The sequence below is a fragment of the Podarcis melisellensis genome, assembly GCF_964234715.1.
Source record: "Podarcis melisellensis genome assembly, chromosome: 16".
NCBI classification, from domain to species: Eukaryota; Metazoa; Chordata; class Lepidosauria; order Squamata; family Lacertidae; genus Podarcis; species Podarcis melisellensis.
This window is the reverse complement of record NC_138533.1, coordinates 26,468,221-26,489,852: the sequence shown is the minus strand read 5'-3', so window position 1 is coordinate 26,489,852 and position 21,632 is coordinate 26,468,221. Positions and strand designations below refer to the sequence as shown.

Genomic DNA, 21,632 nt, shown 5'->3' with positions numbered 1-21,632 from the left:
ATCATAGGCCGCCTAAGCAAAATCCTTCCATTTAAGAATTTTGCAATTGACTCTGTGGTTGAAGAATTGCAGCCCTCCAATAAAACAGTCTCTGAACGGGCAACCTGCCAAAGTCTGTGCAAGAGGGTACAGCAGTTTTCTCCATCCACTTCCAAGCCTCCTCAATAAAAACTGCATTTGAAAAGGAGATGTAAAACTGCCTCTTCATTATTACAAGGACTGTCCAGCAACTTTATTACGTCTGCCTTCTAAAAGATTCAATATCAAGGCACTCAAGTGTGTCAAGGAGAAAGCTTTCCTGTATGCGGGAACAGAAAAGCCAGTTAAGTATGTCACCCTGTTCTTAGAATTAAGACATGGTGAGCCCAATAACCCAGACGGGGATGCCAGGGGGAGAAGATAAGGTCCCAGGAGGGGGGTGCTGCCCCCCCCCCACTTTTCACAGGTCAACATTCATTAGTCTCTGTTTAACAATACATTTGCCCTGCTCGTGGTTCACAGATAGTAAATAAGGAGACAGTCAAACAACCCTTTGCACCAGTTCCCTTAAAGGGTAAAGGGACCCCTGACCATTAGGTCCAGTCGTGACCGACTCTGGTGTTGCGGCGCTCATCTCACTTTATTGGCCGAGGGAGCCGGCGTACAGCTTTCAGGTCATGTGGCCAGCATGACTAAGCCGCTTCTGGCGGACCAGAGCAGCGCATGGAAACGCTGTTTACCTTCCTGCTGGAGCTATTTATCTACTTGCACTTTGACATGCTTTCGAACTGCTAGGTTGGCAGGAGCAGGGACCGAGCAACGGGAGCTCACCCCGTCGCGGAGATTTGAACTGCCAACCTTCTGATCAGGAAGTCCTGGGCTCTGTGGTTTAACCCACAGCGCCACCCGCGTCCCCCAGTTCCCTCACCCAGGCAGATTTATTTAAACACTGTGGTTAGTATTGCTCGCTCTCAGACAAATATTCTGGGATGTTCCAGACAGCTGAAGATCTGGTCACTGAGCAACCAGAAGCCTTCCTCTGTGGGACTGTGTCCACACAGCTTCCGTATGGGAAAATCCAAGACGGAAGGAAAGCCCTATCCCAAAACTTACCACTTTGGAGAGAGGGAGCAAAAGGAACTGGAGGCGATCGGGAGCCCTTGGGACTCTGGAAGTGCTTCTCTCGCTTTTGCCCTCATCTACACAGACCAACCTCCTCCTCCCCAACCCTGTCATCACTGCTCTTACTCGGATCTGGAGAGTTAGAGACGGCGCTCTCCAGGGAGTCCTTGTTCTGGCTTCGGGCATTCATTCCTGAAAGAAGGGGAAAGATATCAGCTTGCATTTCTTAGTACAGAGAGTATTGATCTTATGATCTTATCTTATCTTTCCTATTCTAATAAATTCAAAAGGGTTCTGGAAGCTTCAGGGAGCGTCTCTGTGTGAAAGAAACAAGCAGAAGGTTCACGATGTTTGGGTTATTCCTTCAGAGAAGCTGAGCACAGCTGGCTTAAACTGGTTCGGTTATCTCTTTCTGTCAAAGTCATGCTGACTATAATAGTGAGGCCAAAAGGAGCCTGGGTTTCACTCTTTTCTATCTGTCTTTCTTTCTGGTGTGGTGTTATATATATAGTACGCTTAGTGTTAAGGTTTTAGTCTTATTATAAGATATTGTTATGTTTAAGTTAAGCCTGCTGCAACTGGATTTCTTATGGACTGTGACAATCCTGAATCTATTGGATTTGTGACCGTTATGCTCATTTGCCTTCAGTAGCAGTAAAGCTCTGCTGGATGAAATATTAATTGCCTCTGGTCTATTTTCTTGGGAATCCTGCAACGTGTTTAAGTTTTTACTCTGCTAACTATACATTGGAATCTACTCTGCATCAATACTGAGTAGAAATTCACTGACAAAAGAGACCTTCGCCATGGCAGGAGGTGCAGAGAGGGCTTTCGTGAGCCACACAACATTTCTAGTCCAGCCTTGTGTTCTCTCAGTGGCCAAACAGATCCTCCAGCAGGAAGAAGCCAGCAAGCAGGATTTGAGCACAAGAGCCCTCTCCCCTCCTGAGGCTTCCAGCAACTGGCATTCAGAAGCACTGCTGCCTTCGGCCATGGAGGCAGAGCACAGCCATCATGGCTAGTAGCCATTGATAGCCCTCTCCTCCATGGATTTGTCTAATGCTCTTTTAAAGTTGGTGGTCATCACTGCCTCTTGTGGGAGTGAGTTCCACAGTTTAACCACGTGGGCACTAACTGCAGGGACATAATGCTCACAGCCCTTGCAATTTGCTCTTCCATGAAGAACGCCCAGACAGGTGTATGTTATGGGTCGGTTTTGGAACAGGCTAGCATCATCACCGAAGCCCGCCCGCCACCCGCCTTGTGCCAACTGTTATCACCTGTGGCATGGCTGCCAGTGAGCTGGTTAGAGTAATCTTCCATGCCACTGAAGCTCATGAAGGAAGTGCCATCATCTGCATGGTGAGAAACTCCATGCCTGGAGAGAAGGAAAGGAAAGCGTTTAAAGATAATTAAGAGTAAAAGAAAAAAAGAAGATTAAAACATGTTAACATCTATGTGTCTAGAGAGGCTTTTAAGATGGTTTTTTTTTTAAAGGGATTTAAGCAGGTGTTTGAAAAAGGTACAGTGAGGGCTCCTCCCACCTGATATCAATAGGCAGGGAGTTCCAAAGTGTATGTGCTGCCATGCTGAAAGATCGAGTTCTTACAAATGCAGAATGAGCTGCAGCTCAAACATTTGTAGGCAAAGGCCAAGAGAAGAGTAATTTGAGGTAGCGACCAGAGAAGAACGGCAAACCAAGTTGATGGACTATGCCGAAATGGCAAAATTAACTGGGAAGCTCAGAAATCAAGAAGACCAGAACTTTAACAAGGAATGGGAAAAGTTTATAATTTATTTACAAGACCATTGCAAACAGGTTAAAACATTAGCAGGATTTTAATCACACTTGTAAAGTAATGGAAAGTATGGAAAATTTAGAAGGATTAAAAATCTGGATAAGTATTGATATGCAGCTGTAAAAAAATATCGTTAGGACCCATGGAAAGGATGGGGAGAAGTCAGGAGATTCAGAGCAATCTCGATATTTGGATTCAGAACTGTTTTTTGTTGTATGTTTATACTTTTTAAAATCAAATTAAAAACTATACCCCCAGAGAATAGTAATTTGAGGTGGAATCAGACTTGCTATGGACCTAATGCCTGAAAGTTCCATCAACGAGACCCACTTTTGGTTTTAAGTTTATTGGAAAGCACCCCTATGCGTTCCCTTTGGGCAGCCTCACCTCCCGGCTGCCTCGTGATAGGCCAGCTCCAGCAGTTCTGCAGAGGAGTGGGTCCAGTCCCTCTGCCCACTGCCCTGCATCTCGGCCATGTTCTGACGCGTCTGGTGGTGGATCTGGATGGCTTCTCCAGAAGGACCTGCCCAAGCACATGATTCAGTTACCACTTCATTTGCCAACCAGCTCTTCCCACACTCCACACCACAAGATTGCATCTGAAGCAGCAATTTCCCACCAAATCGAACACAGAGGTGGCCGAGTTTACATTGCGTCCCCTGAGCTGTTCCTGCCACAGCCTAAAAATGTGCAGTTCGTCAAAGGGGTGCAATCTTTCACATGAATAGCCTGAACCAAACATGAGAAGCACCTTGCTGGACTAGGCCAAGAGTTCATCTAACCCAGGTTTCCCCAAACTTCAGTCTCCAGCTGTTTTGGGACTACAGTGGTACCTCGGGTTAAGAACTTAATTCGTTCTGGAGGTCCGTTCTTAACCTGTAACTGTTCTTAACCTGAGGTACCACTTTAGCTAATGGGGCCTCCCACTGCCGCCGAACAATTTCTGTTCTCATCCTGAAGCAAAGTTCTTAACCCGAGGTACTATTTCTGGGTTAGCAGAGTCTGTAACCTGAAGCATCTGTAACCCGAGGTACCGCTGTACAATTCCCATCATTCCTGACCACTAGCTAAGGATGATGGGAGTTGTAGTTCAAAAACAGCTGGAGACCCAAGTTTGGGAAACCCTGACCCAATCCAGTATCCCTAAGCCTAGTAACTTCCATCAGCCTCAGCTAACATGGCTATGCTGGCTGGAGTCGGTGGAAGCTGCAGTCCCAAATAATCAATCTGCCACAACAGCCTTGCCTTCCGTCTCCTTACCCACGGGGAAGGTGTGCATCCAGCGCCTCCGGTTCGATGTGAGTTTCATGGGCATCCTGGAGGGGGCAAAGGGGTTGATGAGGGCCCTCTGTGGCGCATAGCCCCCCGCAGAACGGATGTGCAGCATGGATTCGGCACTCCCAACGTGAAATCTCCCTGGGGCACTGGAGTCTCGCTGCTGGGACTCCATCATATTCTCAAGGGCATCTGAAATGACGACAACAAAAACTTCACATCAATTGGGAGAATCCGACAGGCACAAAAGGAGTCTACCAAGCAGGCAGTTAAGACACATGCCCCACACAGATTTTTTTGGGTGGGTGGGACTGTAATGGGAAACAGACACAGTGCCCACTCACCCCAACAAGGCTTAACCTGAACAGCTTCAGAGGAGATTGTGCCCCACTGAGGGGCAGGAATGGTGGGTGGCGTTTCTGACTCAGGCATGTAAACATCTTTGCTCTGCCAGCCCAGGCAAAAGTGGGGGGAGAGGAGGACCCATCTTGGAGGCAACATACCTGTCAGAGCCACCCGTGGTCCCAGCTCACAAGAGACCCAAGTCCAATCCAGTTTATATACAAAAGTCTTTATTGAAGAACATTGCTGGTTTTACATTCCATCTCCGTGGCTCTACATCTGTGACATCAGACCGCTGAAGTACCCTCTGAATCAGTACCGCCCCTGCACCAGTTTAAGAGTCCTGTGCTGGACCACCTCTTCCTCTCCTTCCTTTTCCGCAGGGTCTTTCTGCCCCCCTGGGCTCCCTCCCGCCGGGACTCCTCAGAGGCTGACTCCTCTGACGCCTGTTCCCCCCTCTTTCGCACTTTGGGACCAGGCTCCTCCCCAGGACTCCCCTCACTTCCGCGCGCCTCCACATTTGAACTTGGCGCGCGTACGTTGCTCCTGACCTTCCTCTCGACCGCTACACTGCTCCCGGTACTACTCTCCGCCCCTTCCGGCAGGACGTCTTGCCCCGATCTCCTTCCCCTGTCTGCTTCCTGTTCTGCTCCCTCTGACACACTGGTAACTCCACCCCCTTCACTCCGTTCCGGCGGAGAAGCCGGCCCCGATCTCCAACTCCCACTGGGGGCTCTCCCTTCGCTCCCCTGCTCCTGACTGCTTCCCCCTTTGGCTCCCCTTGGCCTGACCAGGGGGGCTTCCTTTTGGGAATCCTCTGACTCACTGGACAAACTCATGGACGACCTTTGGTCATTGTCATCCTCTTCCTCGTCGCTCTGGGATTCTTCCCCCTCGCTCTCTGTCTCCTCCCTCATCTGCTCTTCTCTCCCTGAACCCCTGACAATACCCAAGTTTATCTATGTTTTAGTATGGCGGCACCTGCACTTTGGAACTCCCTGCCTATTGAGCCTACCCAGACGTCTAGAATGGCTGATGTGCTTTCAGTTTATTGCTGGTTTTAACTTTCTGAACGTTTAAATTGTTTTTACTAATGATCTTAAACTGCTTTGAAGGTTTCTTTGTTTTTAACAAACCAAGTTTTTTTAAAAAAAGCAATTTTATGAAATAAGAAAAATCATTAAGTCCAGAGGGTGCTGTTTAATTACTTAGTGCTCTTTAGCGTCTTTTTTTTCTATTATTATTAAACACGGATGATTGTTGTATTTATTTTTCCTTGTAACCTTTAAGTTTACACAGCAGCATAACTCTTCAAACAGGTAAAAATGGTAAATACAATGGCTATAAAGCTAAACTGAATTTAAAATCACAGAAAGGTCCACTGCAAAGGGAACTTAATTCATGTTCACTTTACCCGGAAAACAGAGGAACTACTCGCAGGGGCAATTCGAATACTTTTGAACCAATTCAGTGAATTAACTTAATTGGAATTATTTTAGTGAAAGAACCAGTCTTAACGCAGGCAGTTCTTTGGCTCTCCACAGATGACTTTTTCAATCAAAGATCTCTGATTTCAGGCCAGTTATTAGACGACGATGTGTATGCATGCATAAATGTGCACCCTATTTACTTCCTCCGAAAGGGAGCCACCCAAATCAGCTTGCAAAAGATTAAAATAAATGCACAATTACAATAACCAACAATTAAACTAAAAGCAGCGGCAAGAAACAAGATCTTTAGCTTCTTCTCGCTATATTTTTTTGCCTTCAAAATGCCACAGTGAGGCTTTGGGTACTTGAAGCTGAGAAACAACCACCTGCTCAAGGTCCCGTGAATCCTAGAGTCCCTCCAGACAAGTCCAGCTCCCTACTTAACCCCTGAGAATGCTGGACCTCACAGGGATGTTTTAAAAGGGAGGTCCTAAAAAAGAAAAAGTTATGATAAGACAATAAATCCACTTGGGAAAACAGCTGCTATTTTTTCCACAGTTTGAGGCTGGAAGGGGGGGGTGTCCCAAGGGGCTCCCTAACTAAGCTGACCTTCTTAAATGATTTGATAAGTGGGTCAGAGAAGTAGGCCGCCCAGTCCATGTGCTGTTATTTGGAGAAGGAGGACAAGGGCACTTAAGACGGAGCAGGCGAGACAGGAGGGGTGCCCAGAGCCAAGGGGATGAAGGCTGGCTCAGGAAGTGAGGTCTCTCTGGGGACAGTTCAGAACAATCTACAAACAGATTTCAGGGGCGGGGGGGGGGGAGAGAAATGAAAGGAAAAGTAAGGTTTTTAATATATATATAAAGGATAGGTAAAGGTAAAGGGACCCCTGACCATTAGGTCCAGTCGTGACCGACTCTGGGGTTGCGACACTCATCTCGCTTTATTGACCAAGGGAGCCGGCATACAGCTTCTGGGTCATGTGGCCAGCATGACTAAGCCGCTTCTGGCGAACCAGAGCAGCGCACGGAAACGCCGTTTACCTTCCCACCGGAGCGGTAGATATTTATCTACTTGCACTTTGACATGCTTTTGAACTCCTAGGTTGGCAGGAGCAGGGACTGAGCAACGGGAGCTCACCCCGTTGCGGGGATTCGAACCGCCAACTTTCTGATTGGCAAGTCTTAGGCTGTGTGGTTTAACTTACAAAGGATAAGTTGTAATCATCGCCAATAAAGTAATACAGGATGCAACTATGAAATTTACTGATTTGATAACAAAGCATTCTAAGAGGGAAAGGATGTGTTGTCTATCATTGTAAAGGGTTCCATGGTCTGAACCAAAACAATTACAGGCAACGACCAGTTTAGGCATGTCTGAATGATGCACAGCGCCAAACCCAGAATTAGCAGGAAAACCTCAAAAGGACATGAAAAGGGAGTGGGCTTACGCTCGCTCTGCTGACACGCACGGGGTCCAGAACGTAACCCCCGTGCAAAATGAGGATTGCCTTTTATGTCAAATGCTGCCCTCCCCCTAAAAACATGTTCTTTTTTCTGAAACCTGTATGTTTTGGGAGGTGACACACGCAGGCGACGTCTAATGAAATAATCCACAGTAAGAAATGAAACGCCGATATGTTCAAAAGGAATGAATTGCTCCCGCTTCACATCGGGCCTCATCCTGACCTCGGGTGCTGGTGTAGCCCAACGAGCTGCTGACTTCGTACTGGAGGTGGAGGTGCTGGCGGGGGATCATCAGGATGTTGGAGATCTTGCCCAGGGAGCTGTCGTCCGAGGCCTGGCTCCTCACCTCTTCCGGGGGCAGAGGCCGGCTCTGCAGGGAAGGGCTGCAGGAGACGTCGTAGGAGCTGGAGCTCTTCCGGGGGCGGCTCTCTCGTTCCCGGATGGACCTGCTGGCAAAAAGCACCAGGTGGAAGGGAGGGCAGAGGCCCAGCTCCAGTCACATCACACAGACCTTTTGTCACTTAACTTGGGTGGGGAACCTCAGACCTGGGGCCCAAATGCAGCCCTCACAGGATCTCTAGCTGGCTCTTGGAATGCTCCCCAGGCCACGCGGGCCCTGCTTTGCAGCCTAAGCATTTTTGCCTGGCTGAGATGTGCTCCCGAAAACTCTGATGGTGTTAAGTGTTCAGAAATAAGCCTACATCGACATATGTAGCATTTGCTTCTCTGCACATGGCCCTCAGCAAGCTGCCCGGAAGGGAATGTGGCCCTCAGAGTAAAAAAAAGGTTCCCTACCCCTGAATTAACCAATCACAGTAAGCTGATTATGAAGGTTTTTTTTTAAAAAAGGAAGAAGAAATGGGGAAGAAATTCCATGGGAAGATACAGCGGGAAACCATTTTCCAGGTGTGCTTTGATGGAGCTCATGGTTAAAACAGCAGATGCAGGCTGGAGGTCCAGCAGAAGTGTGAAGCTGATGGAGAAGGGTGTGTGTGTGTGTGTGTGTGTGTGTGTGTGTGTGTGTGTGTGTGTGTTGATCTACGCTCCCTCCTTTGCAAAGGCTGCTCCAGATTCTTAATATTGTGGTAATGGCTCACTAGCACACCATCCAATTTGGCTCGTTGCCTCACAAGCTTCTTTACCTAAAGATGGGACAACGCTGAGCTCTGGAAGGCCCCGGCAGACGGAAAACCTGGGCGTCGTAACCATCGTAATCCACTTGGATGGGGAGAGTGTTCTCTGTCTCTTTGGGGGCTCCCAAAGCTGGAAGGCAGTAACAGCACGTTATTGACTGGGGCAGCTTTTAAGAACCTGGTCTCCATTCTTGGGCAAAACGGCATGATATCAGCGTGAGAATTTCCCCTGCGGACAAACAGAAGACGCCTTCACCCCGGTATGGCTCCCCTTTATCACATACACAGCCCAACAAGACAATGACAAAAATCCACCAACGGCATACAAATCAATATGGCTAACCTGAGCCAAAACACCCACCCACCCCACTCACACAGGAAAACAAGGATCACCACAGCTAATCACAAACAAACAACCCCAACCTCTCTCACCACCAAAGGAACACAAGTGAACAGCAAAGAACCTGCACAAGCAACGCTGACACCAAACCCTACATATAGTAAGTAAAATAGAAACATCGCCACCCGAACCCACCCCCACCCATCTTTCTCCCCCTCCACCTCTTTTCCCCTTTTCTTTCTAATGTCTCAACAAATAAAACTGATTTGTAAAATTCTGTTGCAGCATTCAAGGAACTTCAGTAATAGTTGCAAGGTAGATATAAGAAATTAGATATATTAAGAATAAGTTTAATTATGATAAAAGTGTGTATTGGCAATAAGTAATATGAAATTGAAATATGGAATAGATGGGAGGTTGGGTCTTTAGTCTTAAGTGTTTTGTTTTTTTCTTGTTGTATCAATAAAAATCTTTAAAAAAAAAAAGAAACTGATTTGTAAAAATGGTACATGGGGGGAAAATATGAGAGACATTGCACACACTTTTGTAAGTCAAGAAAATATTTAATTAAAAAAAAAAAATCCCCTGCTGGTAGAGACGAAAGGTGACCTATGTGGTCCAATTTCCTGTTCTCCTAATGGCCAACCAGATGCCCCTTTGGAAACAGGACCTGAATGCAACAGCAGCTATCTCCCCACCTGGGATTCCCAGCAATGGGTGCTCAGAGGCATTGTATGCCTCTAACAGCCAGCGTGGTGTAGTGGTTAGGGTGTCAGACTGGGACCTGGAAGAGCAGGGTTCAAATCCCCACTCAGCCACAAAGCTCACTGGGTGACCTTGGGCCGGTTCACTGCCCCTCCGCTGAACTTGTCTTGCAGGGTTGTTGTGAGGATAAAATGGGAAGAAGGAGAAACGTGTCTGCCACCTTGGAGGATATAAATCCAATCTGTCAACGATCAATGGAGGTAGGACCCTTTCACAATAACAACCTGGGATAACTACTCACAGGCATCCCTGCTGCTTTTCAGTTTTTCACTCTGCGGCTGGAATCCAAGCGGCACGAAAAATGGCAAAGGAAAGAAAGCAATGGAAACTTAAATTAGCTTTGGCCATGGAACGGTCACTGCATTACAGTAAGCAATAGATTCAGACCAGGAGTATTCTGACAATTCATGCAGTCACCCAATGCACCCCCCCCCCCCGCAATATCTCACATTGAAGTGCTTGGTGAACTCTTACTGTTTTAAAAGCCTACAGTACAAATGCATCGGAGGGGGGGCATGTTCCATATGAACATATGGTTCATATGGTTCCATATGGTTCATATGGAACATGCCCCCCCCCATGCGTCTATCCTTACATTTCAAGCAAGGTCGAGAAAAAGACTCCTAGAACCCAGTAAGCTCGATGCAGAGCTTAAAAGTAATTTCTGTGCTGGGAAAACCTGGTGCAAATGGAGCTTTTAAGGTCTCCACCTTGAACGCAATTATTTCACGCAACATCAACCAGACAGCTTTCAATTGTGCAAGGTTGAAATTGCCTGTGGCGACTGCATTTTTACAGAGAAGCATCTGCTACATTTCATGCAACAGCCAAAGCAAATGAATAAAGATCACCCCTGATGGCTGAGCCCCCCCCCCCCCATACCACTGCGGAACTCATAAAGCTGCTCACTATGAGAACATGACTTGGCTAAAGGGTGTGGGGAGAGGAAGTGAGTCAAGGAAAATGCCCTTCTATCAGGAACTGCCAAAGGAGGACCCACAGGTGTCAGTGAGCCCACCGGTACTTCCTATGGCGCCCACAAAAGGTCTCAGTAAATAGCCCCTCAAAAATCAACAAGGCATGAGAGACGGTTTGCTCTTCCTGCTTGTCCTAGCTCATCCTTTTTTTTTACACAGCTGTTTAGTGACTGGTGCAACTTCGTGATGTGCCCACTGCCCCCCCCCCAAAAGCTTGGCAGCCCCGTCTTAACAGAGCCCACTTACTTTCCTGGCAGCCAGTTTGATCCGTGGAGTGAAGCTGTTACACTGGAGCTGGCTTTTGGAGGTGTAGAAACTGGAAAAGGGAAGTAGAAAGACAATGGCTGTGTTTGCATGTAACACTAAACCATGGTTTGGCGACTACACACACAAACTGGATTAAGCCCAAGGGAGACTCAGGTTTGCACATTCACTCCATCTCCTGTCTGACTCGGTGGTAGCATTTCATCTGCAACCTGATATTAATAAACCAAAGGCTGCAGGTTACAACAAACTGACCATGTTCAGAACAGTTCAACTTCAGACCATGGTTTCTGGATCTGGCTTGTTAAACTAGCCACAGTTTGTTGTAACCCACAATCTCGGATTCACATGTAACGACAAGCTAAGATTAGGGGGGAACAAAAGTAACCCCCTTCCATGTTTTAAGGAGAAAAGCAATGCAGGAAACACCTATACAGGCATTCGAAGCAACACCAGAGCAGACTCAGTGGAGGCTGAGGACAAGACTGCCCAGGGCTGAGGTCTGAGAGGGGAGGGAGAGCAGAGAGAATTCCCAAGTATCAAAAGCAGAGAGGAAAGACCCATGTGAGCATTGTCCAAGGTGGAGCCCTGGCTGCAACAGTTCCAACTTCAAACACGCACCTGTGGTTTATCCAGTGTGGTATATTGTAGTCATCTCCCAAGCGAGAGTCCCCAGGACTGCAGCGATTGTGCAGCTAAGAGAAGAAGAGTTTGGAAAAGGCACCATGTTAACCGGATGCTTTTTGCAGCTAATTTGTACTGCATTCTGGGAATCCACAGTAATGGACGGTTGCAAGAAAGGAATCTGGCACCGGATACAGAGGGTTGCAGCCAAAGAAGCCATGAATCCAGCAGAACTGTCTCTCCCTCTCCTCCCCACAGCACACCCCTTGCACCCCCCCATATATGCCCTGAGGGTTCCCTTACCCCCATGGAGCAGATCTGGGACAGTACAGGAGGGAGGAGAAGTTACGTTATGGGAGCAGAAATCACTCTGCTTATGAAGTGATGTCGTTGGATTCAACCCAGAAGCCGGTGGTCCAGAGATTTCAAGCCTTCATTTAAAACAGCCTTCCCCAACCTGGTGCCCGCCAGATACTTTGCACTACCACCAGTCCTGGGAATCATACAGCCAAGCTAGCTGGGGCAGATGAGAATTATAGCCCCAAACATCTGAATGGCGCCATGTTGAGGGAGTCTGATTTAGGAGGGGAAAGTTCCTAATCCTCAATAGTTTGGAGAAAGATAGAGGCTAACAGGCATCCTGGAAACAAGCCTGGCTTTTGGTAATTAGGCAGGTGCAGGTGTTCAGCACTTTGTTCCTTTCCCATACCTTTTCCTTCCTGCCACCCCCACCTCCAATCTCTTTTATTTCCCTATGTACCCTTACTACAGGGTGTGCTTTAATTGAAGAGCCGGTAGTGTGGAATCAGAATTATGGCTTTCTATTTAATTGGTTGGATTTATTCTGGCACAAGAATCAGCTGGAGGAGGGAAACAGCTAGCAGGCAGGTGTGGCAGAGACGGAGGAGGAAGAAAGAAAACAGGCATAGGACCCCACGGGCCTTACCTTGAAGAGGGGCACAGCGTGGAGGGGCTGCTCTCCCATGCACACCAAGTCCACCCCAATCCCTACAGAAGCAAGCAAAGCAGGGTGAGGAAGATGAGTTTGTTAATAGCCACGTGCTGTCCTGGTGCTGGACAAGGAAGGTCCGCAGCAGAGAGGGGAGAGCTTGGATTTGGCGCCTCCCCTTGCCACTCACAGACCAGCAATGAAAAGCTTTCCCGCTTGGTCACCCATCACTTAAGATGCTTCTTAAACAAAAGAATTTCGCCACCTGGTTTTCCAAAGGGCCCAACTCTCAATGCTACGCCTAAAAAAAGGAGGTCATCTCTACATTTTGGAGATGCTCTAAAGTGAGAAAGAACACAGATAGGAACTGCCTTATGCAGCAGTCAGGCTGCTTGCCTATCCAGCTCAGCGTCCCCAGCAATGGAGAACCAGATGTTGCTGCACTGCGGCTCTCATCACCATCCCTTATCACTGGCCATGCTGGCTACAGGGCCTGATGGGAACTGGAGCCCAACAACATCTGGAGAAGGGTCCCCACATCTGGTGGACATCAGCAGGGAGCCACTCTCCAGGGTTACAGGAAAGGAGTCTTTCTTCTTCCCAGGTCCTCCCTGGAAAATGCCACCGGGGAGGTTTTGCTTGCAAAGAGGCTACTCTCCCCACTGAACTACACAGCCCTTTCCCACCGCCTGCCGCTAAGACCATTTTACCATTATCTATCATGCGCTGCTTGGTCAAGATCATGAGGAGCCGGTCCACTTCGAAGACTCCCACGCCAGGCGTGATGACTACGGACATCTGGCCCGTCCGGTCAAAGTTTCGATTGATGTAATGCTTGTCAAACACTAAAAACAGGAAAAGTCAGAAGCAAAAGAACATTTTTTACACATAATATGCTTATCAAGGGACAATTTGCTCTCATCCATGACAGCTTCCTAAAAGTTCAGATGTGAACTTTGTAAGGTACTTTAAGCTTTTTTTTAATACTGAGTTTTAATTGAGGACCTGGGACCTTAGGGTGAAGGCAGGTCAACAACAACGACGTGCAGTTCACCAGCTTACAGAAACTTGTATGAGACAGTTAAAAAGTCCTGAACTGGATATTCAATCCGTTGGAGTCAAGAATCTGCTGTTTTCACTAATGAAGACCCTCAGCAGTTATACTAGAGGTGGGTCAAAAAAATCCCCTCCTGCATTTCCAAGGTCATTCACCACCAACCCAAAATAGTGTATATGTGTGTGTGTGTGTGTGTGTGTGTTTATGTACAGAAGAGGATTGGGGGCTGTTTGTGAGACACAGGCAAAGTTGCCACGCTGGCTGGGGCTGATGAAAGCTGTAGCCCAGAGGGCACCAGATTGGGGAAGGTTGGTGTAGACTCAGGTAAGTACTGGGTGCCTCCTATTGGTCACTCTCAGTTCACAACCCACCAGGCTAGGCTAGCGTCCCACAGTCACAGAGCATGCGCACTAGAAATTAAACAAGAGTCCTCAGCAGCATGAAAGGAATTCCATTCCAAATGCTCAGAAGTTTCTTGGCAGATAAATCAACAAGGTAGAAATCCACCTGAAGACAGAAACTTTGAATGCCACTGAATTATCCCCTAAGTTAGAACTGTGCTAGTTACTGGCCTTTCCAATCCAATCTATCCTGTAAGAACAGATGACATTTGTGTGAGGAGGAACCCAGTCACTGCCTGTGTAGGGATGGCTCCTTCGTGCTAGAGTGGTACAAGATGTTTTTCCCTCTACTCACCATTGAAGGAGAGGTTTATGGCTTCCAAATAATTTCCTTGAGCAGAGGTAGAATTGCACCCCGGAGGAAAGCCCTCTAGAGGGTCAATTACAAAGGAGAAAGGAGAAAAGGAGAAAGAGATCGTCATATTTCAGCTATAATATTTGAAGCCCATTTTTATTATTTATTTGCCTGATGAATGAGGAGCGTAAGGAGAACTGGAACAGGCCAAAGGGGGCCCATATAGTCTAGCATCCTGTTCTCACTGCGGAAGACCAGATGTCTCTTCTGGGAAGCCCATAAGCACAGCAGCAGCAACAGTGCTCTTCCCAGCAGTGATTCTCAGCAGCTGATATTCAGACAGCCATGCTGCTTTCGACACCGGAAGGGATTTGTCTAATCTCAGCTTTTGCTGGGGGTTTTTTGATATTTTATAACTGCTTTCACCAGGGTTTTTTAGGTTGCACGCCACCTTGTGATATTTTACAGCCCAAGTGCAATTTATAAATATTTTAATAAAAATAAATAAATATGTGATAAAGCCATCCAAGTTGGGGGGGGGCATCTCTGCAGGTTTCCAGCTCCCCCTTTCCACCCCACCCTTCAGCATTCCTTTTCCTAGAGCTCCTAGTCAAGTACAGACACAGTTTAAAAACTACAAAATTGAATGACCATGTCGATACACAGTAGAAGAATTAAAAAAACAACAACCCTGGTGCATGCTGCACACCTATGTGGCCCCCCTCAAGGCCTATTGCGACATTTGGACTACAACTCCCATCAACCCAAGACAGCATTGCTGTATTTTGCCATGGCTGATAAAAGAATCTCTGTGGCGGCTGGGGCTGATGGGAATTGCAGTTCACAATACCTGGAGGGCCCAAAGTTTGGGGAAGGCTGCCTTGTGACAAGTTCCAAGAGTATTGGAGTCATTTTGGACTCACAGCTGTCCATGGAGGCGCAGGTTAATTCTGTGTCCAGGGCGGCTGTCTACCAGCTCCATCTGGTACGCAGGCTGAGACCCTACCTGCCCACGGACTGTCTTGCCAGAGTGGTGCATGCTCTAGTTATCTCCTGCTTGGACTACTGCAATGCGCTCTACGTGGGGCTACCTTTGAAGGTGACCTGGAAACTACAACTAATCCAGAATGCGGCAGCTAGACTGGTGAGTGGGAGTGGCCAGTGAGACCACATAACACCGGTCCTGAGAGATCTGCATTGGCTCCCAGTACGTTTCCGAGCACAATTCAAAGTGTTGGTGCTGACCTTTAAAGCCCTAAACGGCCTTGGTCCTGTATACCTGAAGGAGCGTCTCCACCCCCATCATTAAGCCCGGACACTGAGATCGAGCACCGAGGGCCTTCTGGCGGGTCCCTCATTGCGAGAAGTGAGGTTACAGGGAACCAGACAGAGGGCCTTCTCGGTAGTAGCGCCCGCCCTGTGGAACGCCCTCCCTTCAAATGTGAAGGAAATAAGCAGCTATCTTCTCTTTAAAAGACATCTAAGGCAGCCCTGTTTAGGGAAGTTTTTAATATTTAATGCTGTATTGTTTTTAACACTTGATTGGAAGTCGCCCAGAGTGGCTGGGGAAACTCAGCCAGATGGGCGGGGTATAAATAATAAATTATTATTATTATTATTATATTATTTTCATTGCTCTGACTAACGCCGGATCTAGAATACTACCTTTTTTGAAATTCTAATAACCACCATCAGGAATAATATAGTAAAAATAGTAAGAATGCCCTACCTGCCTGCTCCAAACGCACGAGGATAGGGTACTGGATGAAAAGTTTCTTAATGGTCACAAGCAACGATGTCCACTCCTCTCGTCTTTCGTTCTGAACCACCACCCTGTAAGGAAGCACTGGGACTGAGTAGGAGAGAAATGGAACCAGCACAATCCTTTACAGATAATGTAAGGACTTAAGGATGGAAAGGGAAGGGAGCAAGGAGAGCTTGCTGGATCAGGCCAAAGGCCCACCTAATCCAGCCCTCTCCCTGCCTGTGGATTTCAGTGACTGGTACTCAGAAACACAGCCATCATGGCAAATAACCATCGATAGCCCTCTCCTCCCTGTGGGAGCTTAGAGTTAGGGAAATGGACTTTCTGGCGGGGACTTATCCAAATGCTGCTTTACAAGGTACTAACATATAACCCAAACATTAAAGACATCTGCAAACACAAATTCAGCATCTTGCAATACAGGGGAAATTCCCCAGGATAGCGGCAAGTTGCTAGTCCTCAAGGTTATGAGGCAAAAAAACCCAAGCACCTGCAGTTTCTACTAAAATTTAAGAAATATTTCAGCAAAAACGTTCAGTCATGGAGCTTTTGCTGTCCCTCAAGGACCTCAATCTATATCCTCCTCGCCCTCCAAAATACTGCAAAAGTTGTCTATTTTGTAGCCAACCGCCAGTTTCCAAATTAAACATTTCAGTTGCAAAATACAGATTTCTTAGGATGCTTACAAAACTTCTGGGATACTGTAGAGTAAGACATAACAGTTACTCCCTGCATGAACATAAACACATCAGGTTTTAGCTTAGAAAAAACAATTGTTGAAAAGGAATGGAATTCTTCCAGTTCTTTAGCACCTGCCATGTTTTCCCCATATAGGTTACTAGAACAATTATGAGGGGTGATATGTATGTGTTTGTGCATCTCTCTCTCTCTCTCTCTCTCACACACACACACACACACACACACACACACGACTGGAAATGGACCACAGATACTCAATGAAAGGACCACATGGGAAACCTACTTGTAAAAATCTTCATAGAATCTTCCTTCATGATCTTGCTGAATTGAGGCACGCTGTGTCTCTGGAAATTCATCTACAAGAGACAGCAGCAAGATGTAAAGACCATCCCCAAAGCACCCAAAAGGCATCTGTCCCAAGCCCCTCTCTCTGCAGACCAGCAATATTCAAAGTGCCATACTTTTCCATGTATAAGACTTGGGTTTTTTTATTTTAAAATTATGCTAAAAAATGGTGGCCGTCTTATACATGGATAGTGCATAGGGTGGACTTTTGATTGGTTGCTGTCAGTGGCTATTGGGTGTGTTATTGGTTGCTGTGTCAAGGGCTGGTGTTGATTGGCTGACGCTGTGGCAATTGGGTAGGCGATTGGCAGCTTCTGCCGGCAAGGGGACAAATGAGAGGCGGATTTTCGGCAACCCCTCCTAAAAAAAGCTCAGCAAATCTGAGCCATCTCCCCACATTTTCTTAAATGTGAGTCCCTCAAAATAGGGGGTGTCTTATACATGGGGGCATCTTATACACGGAAAAGTACGGTAATACAACTCCTTGCAAAAGCACTTGCCCTAGACACCCACCAAGGGCAACCATCCCTTTCCTCTATGCAGAGTAGTGACTGAGGCAACAGCTCAAAGCTCGGAGGGCGTGGGAGACACAGAGGGAAGTTCCAGAGAGAAATAGAGGCAGGAAGATGTCAGCACCCTTACAAGCAAGGAGGAAGAGAAACATTTATCTTGTAGCTACTCACTCAAGGATTTTGCATCATAGAACGTTCTAGAAAACAGGACCACAGTCACTTCATGGCTGCAGTTCTTCTCCTGACCAAGAGGAAAGGGAGGAGGTGAATGTTCTGCACAAAGCCTCAGTCACAGCCCTCATGGGACCCCCTTGCATGCGCATGGACATAGACACAAACAGCTGCTTCAATCAATGGCGATGCTGCTTCGGTCTTGGTCTCAATGAAGAATGACCTGACCATGAGGACAGGCTCCACGTCGGAGGAATCTGACACCATGTTAGAGTCTAACACCTCCTGACATAACCTTATGAATAACTTTTTGAGGAGAATGTTACCAGGGCAAGGGCATTTCCAAGCACACACAGGACAACTCTCGCCCCCAAACAACAATTACAGCTTCTTCTCTAGAAAGCTGAATGGAAGGCAACCCTGATCTCATGCCTGAAAAATGTAAAAGCATTACAGCCACTAAATGAGGCTCTTTAATATTTGATTTACAGTGGAAATCCAGCAATGAACATGCAATAAAAACTCAGTCTATTCAGTATCTATTCAGAAACCTGACAAATGTCAAGACAGGACTGGACTTCTCTTTACCTTCTAAGGTTATGGCTCTTCGTTTACTTGAAAGTCACTTATCCAAAGTCTCTTTGGAAGAACTGCTACAATTCTCCGTAAAAAAAAAAATTAAGCAAGTGGACAAACATATTTTGCTATGCTATGTACCTCCAAGGTCCTGCAAGCTGAGGTTGCCAACCTGGAGCCACCCAGATGATTGGGAACTACAACTCCCATCATCCTTAGTCACTGGCTGCAGCTGATGGGAGCTGGAAGTACATCATGTCTAGGTAAGCTTCACATTGGAGTTCCCTGCATTACAGCATCCTGTGGACTCCCCAGGTTCCTTTCCCTTCCCTCCTTTGGATCCAATTGTCCCATAACCAGGCAGCAACTTCCACCAAGGAACCTCCTATCTGGATTATGTTTTATTTACATTTGGGGAAGCTCAAATATCTATTGAGGGTAAGGAAGTGTAGGAACACCTCCTTGCCCCAGTTGCAAGCAGGCCTGAATATGAGCCAGGGTCACAAAGTAAAAAGCACACTCTTATTCCATTGCTGCAGCCGAAGACACAGAAAGTTACCTTCCACTTGGTGAAGAGATCAGCAAGGAAACCATTCACAGCTTTCTCAAAGTAAAGATCCCCTGCAAAGGGAAGAGTAATAAAACGGGGGCGGGGGGGGGAGGGAAGAGATAGACTAAGAGTGATTTCTGTTCAAAGGAGCATTGATACTGCAACCTGCGCTCCTCCCACCAGGTGTTTGTTCAACAGGGGAGGGGCCGTGTTTGCAGTTCATCAGAGCAAATGGAGCTCAGCTTTACCAACCACAAGAGTTGTTTGGACACACCCACCCAAGATGCTTGGGTCACAAGGCAACTGGAAAACAAACCAAGGTTTGCAGTAACAAACCATGGTTGACCGGTCACAAGAGACAACCCATTGCTTGTCGACCCAATCAAGGTTAGAACAAGCCATGTGGGAGTGGGATGAGCTCTCATGGAGGCACAGTGCTAACAGCAGGTGTGGGACAGGCAGATCTCCACAAAGGCTCCTATTTCTCCATACCGTAGATGTCAAAATCCCACATTTCACAGCTCATCTGGATGAAGATATATACCATGGCGGAGGTTGAGCGGAAGACAACCTGCAAGAGAGACACACAAACAGTAAAAACTACTGCTCTAGCTGCTGCTTGATAGCGTAGAACAAACACTTGAAAAAGGGAGAGAGAAAACTCTGGGGTGGGGAATAAAGAGGCCTACCCGGGTGTCTTCACTGATGTAGCCACACGTGACCTTCTCACTTTTGACCCAAAGTTCACCTGCTTGAGCCCTGGAAGAAAGTCAAAGAGAATCCGTTATCACATTCCGAAACAGTGGACATGAAAACTGGGGTTGCTACTGGCTGGGCTGTATTGGCGGGAGGTGAAAGTACCAGGACTGATCCCTGTCCCTGGGCTTTGGGTTAACAAAAAGGAAATGCCTTTTTAGGTGCAACACCATCATAGGTTATTATTTATATGCCACTCATCTGACAGGGTTGCCCCAGCCACTCTGGGCAGCTCCCAACAAAAAATAGTAAAAACCCAATAGAACATCAAACACTAAAAACTTCCTGGAACATGCATGAGTCTCAAGAGCTCCTCAAGGGCATTGATTTCCAAAATACTGTTACTAGAGCTGCAGCTCAATGTTTAACTTGATGGTATCATCAGCCTGATTAAAGCAGGAGACATAGAAGCATGATTAGTCACACCAACAGCATAAAGAACAGCTTCTATCTGCGGGCTGTTAGGCTGCTGAATGAAAAGATAACAACAGGGCAACTGACTTTCAGGTTTGGTGGGTGTGCATCAGTAAACAAGGCGAATTAAGACTAAGAGAGCTGAGTGGGGGGTGCTCGTGTAATCTCACTGTATACAAGTTGTACAAGTGACAATAAAATATTTCAATTATTTCAATTTCAATTAATCAATTTATCTGGTGCATACAAACGGCTCTGCTTATTATTAAAACCTCAAAACTGGAACCACAAAATTCTAGAGCTGGAAGAGATGTTGGAGGTCCTCTGTCATCACTTGCTGGGGCTGATGGGAATTGTAGTTCAACAAACTCTGGAGGACCAGAAGTTCCCCGCACATGCTGTATTTGCAAGGCTCCTGCATCAAGCAGGGAGTTGGGACAGAGGACCTCCAGAAGTCCCTTTGAACTCTAGAATTCTATGGTTCTGTGTTATTACTTTGGGGGCAACATAACCATTGCCTGCACAGACAGATTTCTAAAGAAAGCACTTCCGAGAGAGCGAGAGAGAGAGATGTGGAGAGGGAGCAAAGGGTATGTGTGGGGTGTGGCTGGATACTCACCGAATACCTGCAAATTCCACCTTCTGAGTGACATAGGCACACGTGCCAACCTAGCAGGCATTTGGTTTAAAAGAGAAAAAGAGGGGGAATGAGAACTCAAGGCAGTGTGAATTTGCAGGAGACAACTGCTCTTCATACCTCTTATCCCTGAGCACATCAGAGAGGGGGGTGGAACTGGTTTCTAGCACTCATGGCTGCATTTGTAAACATGCTTATGAACGGCCCAAAAGCTCTCATCCGCTATCACCTCATCTCCTTGCCCTCTATTCCTACCACGTCTTATTTCAGCCCAGAACCCACCTCTCTTTGCCATCCTCTCATACCCTGACCAAAAAATATCCCATGTTCTACACTAGTGGTGAGAACCTTTTAATGCCTGTGGGCTACATGCCAGTGGTTGGGAGTAGAGTGGGGCCAAATACAAAAGTAGGCAGAGCAATAGTTGCGATTCTCTCATTCGTACAGCAGGCCACATTTCTGCCATGCCAAATCCGGAGGCTTTTACAGCCACACCTCTCCATCTAGGCAAGGAAAGCACATTATAACAGTTCAATGACACATTCAAGCCAGGCAGGGCTGGTGAAGTGTGCGGCTTGGGAAAATGGTGTGGCTAGGGTGGGGTTCTGAGGGCCAGACAAAGAACTCAGGGGGCCATATTCCCCACCCCGTTTGACCCTCACAGTTGTCTCCCATTGCCCCAGTCCTGTAACAAATTCGAATGTCAGTATTTGTCCACTTTATGCACAGAGCAGCAGCCTCAGATTCCCAAGTCGAGTCCATCACAATCTAACTGAGAATGAACAAAGAGCACTTTCCCTCCCAGATCAGACGCAGGGCCCTCACCAAACTCTTCTTCAGTCGCCACATGTCCCCACGCCCGATGTACTGATCCTTGAACGTCAGCTCCACCAGATCAAGGGTCACTTCCTAAAGAGGAGGGGAGCAGAGAAGCTTGATGGCTTAGGTGTTTGAGAGCCCCATTCTGCTCCTGTGGAGGCCTGGCGCTG

The 21,632-nt window shown here is 47.2% G+C and overlaps 1 protein-coding gene across 7 annotated transcripts in view; it reads right to left on the bottom strand.

The window, feature by feature from the left end:
* DEPDC5 (DEP domain containing 5, GATOR1 subcomplex subunit) overlaps window positions 1–21,632 on the bottom strand; it is a 51,280-nt gene that overhangs the window by 26,252 nt on the left and 3,396 nt on the right. For all 7 annotated transcript variants that reach the window (XM_081893183.1, XM_081893188.1, XM_081893187.1 and 4 more), the window contains exons 6-25: window positions 21,469–21,552; window positions 20,626–20,675; window positions 19,526–19,595; window positions 19,329–19,407; window positions 18,846–18,907; window positions 17,711–17,780; window positions 16,966–17,038; window positions 15,948–16,051; window positions 14,219–14,293; window positions 13,176–13,310; window positions 12,463–12,524; window positions 11,514–11,587; window positions 10,875–10,944; window positions 9,893–9,929; window positions 8,556–8,676; window positions 7,636–7,859; window positions 4,161–4,367; window positions 3,288–3,423; window positions 2,382–2,479; window positions 1,228–1,293 (exon numbers count right to left, since the gene is read on the bottom strand). In XM_081893183.1, coding sequence (XP_081749309.1) covers window positions 1,228–1,293; window positions 2,382–2,479; window positions 3,288–3,423; window positions 4,161–4,367; window positions 7,636–7,859; window positions 8,556–8,676; window positions 9,893–9,929; window positions 10,875–10,944; window positions 11,514–11,587; window positions 12,463–12,524; window positions 13,176–13,310; window positions 14,219–14,293; window positions 15,948–16,051; window positions 16,966–17,038; window positions 17,711–17,780; window positions 18,846–18,907; window positions 19,329–19,407; window positions 19,526–19,595; window positions 20,626–20,675; window positions 21,469–21,552 — 1,897 coding nt within the window. The remainder of the gene's footprint in view (window positions 1–1,227; window positions 1,294–2,381; window positions 2,480–3,287; window positions 3,424–4,160; window positions 4,368–7,635; window positions 7,860–8,555; window positions 8,677–9,892; window positions 9,930–10,874; window positions 10,945–11,513; window positions 11,588–12,462; window positions 12,525–13,175; window positions 13,311–14,218; window positions 14,294–15,947; window positions 16,052–16,965; window positions 17,039–17,710; window positions 17,781–18,845; window positions 18,908–19,328; window positions 19,408–19,525; window positions 19,596–20,625; window positions 20,676–21,468; window positions 21,553–21,632) is intronic.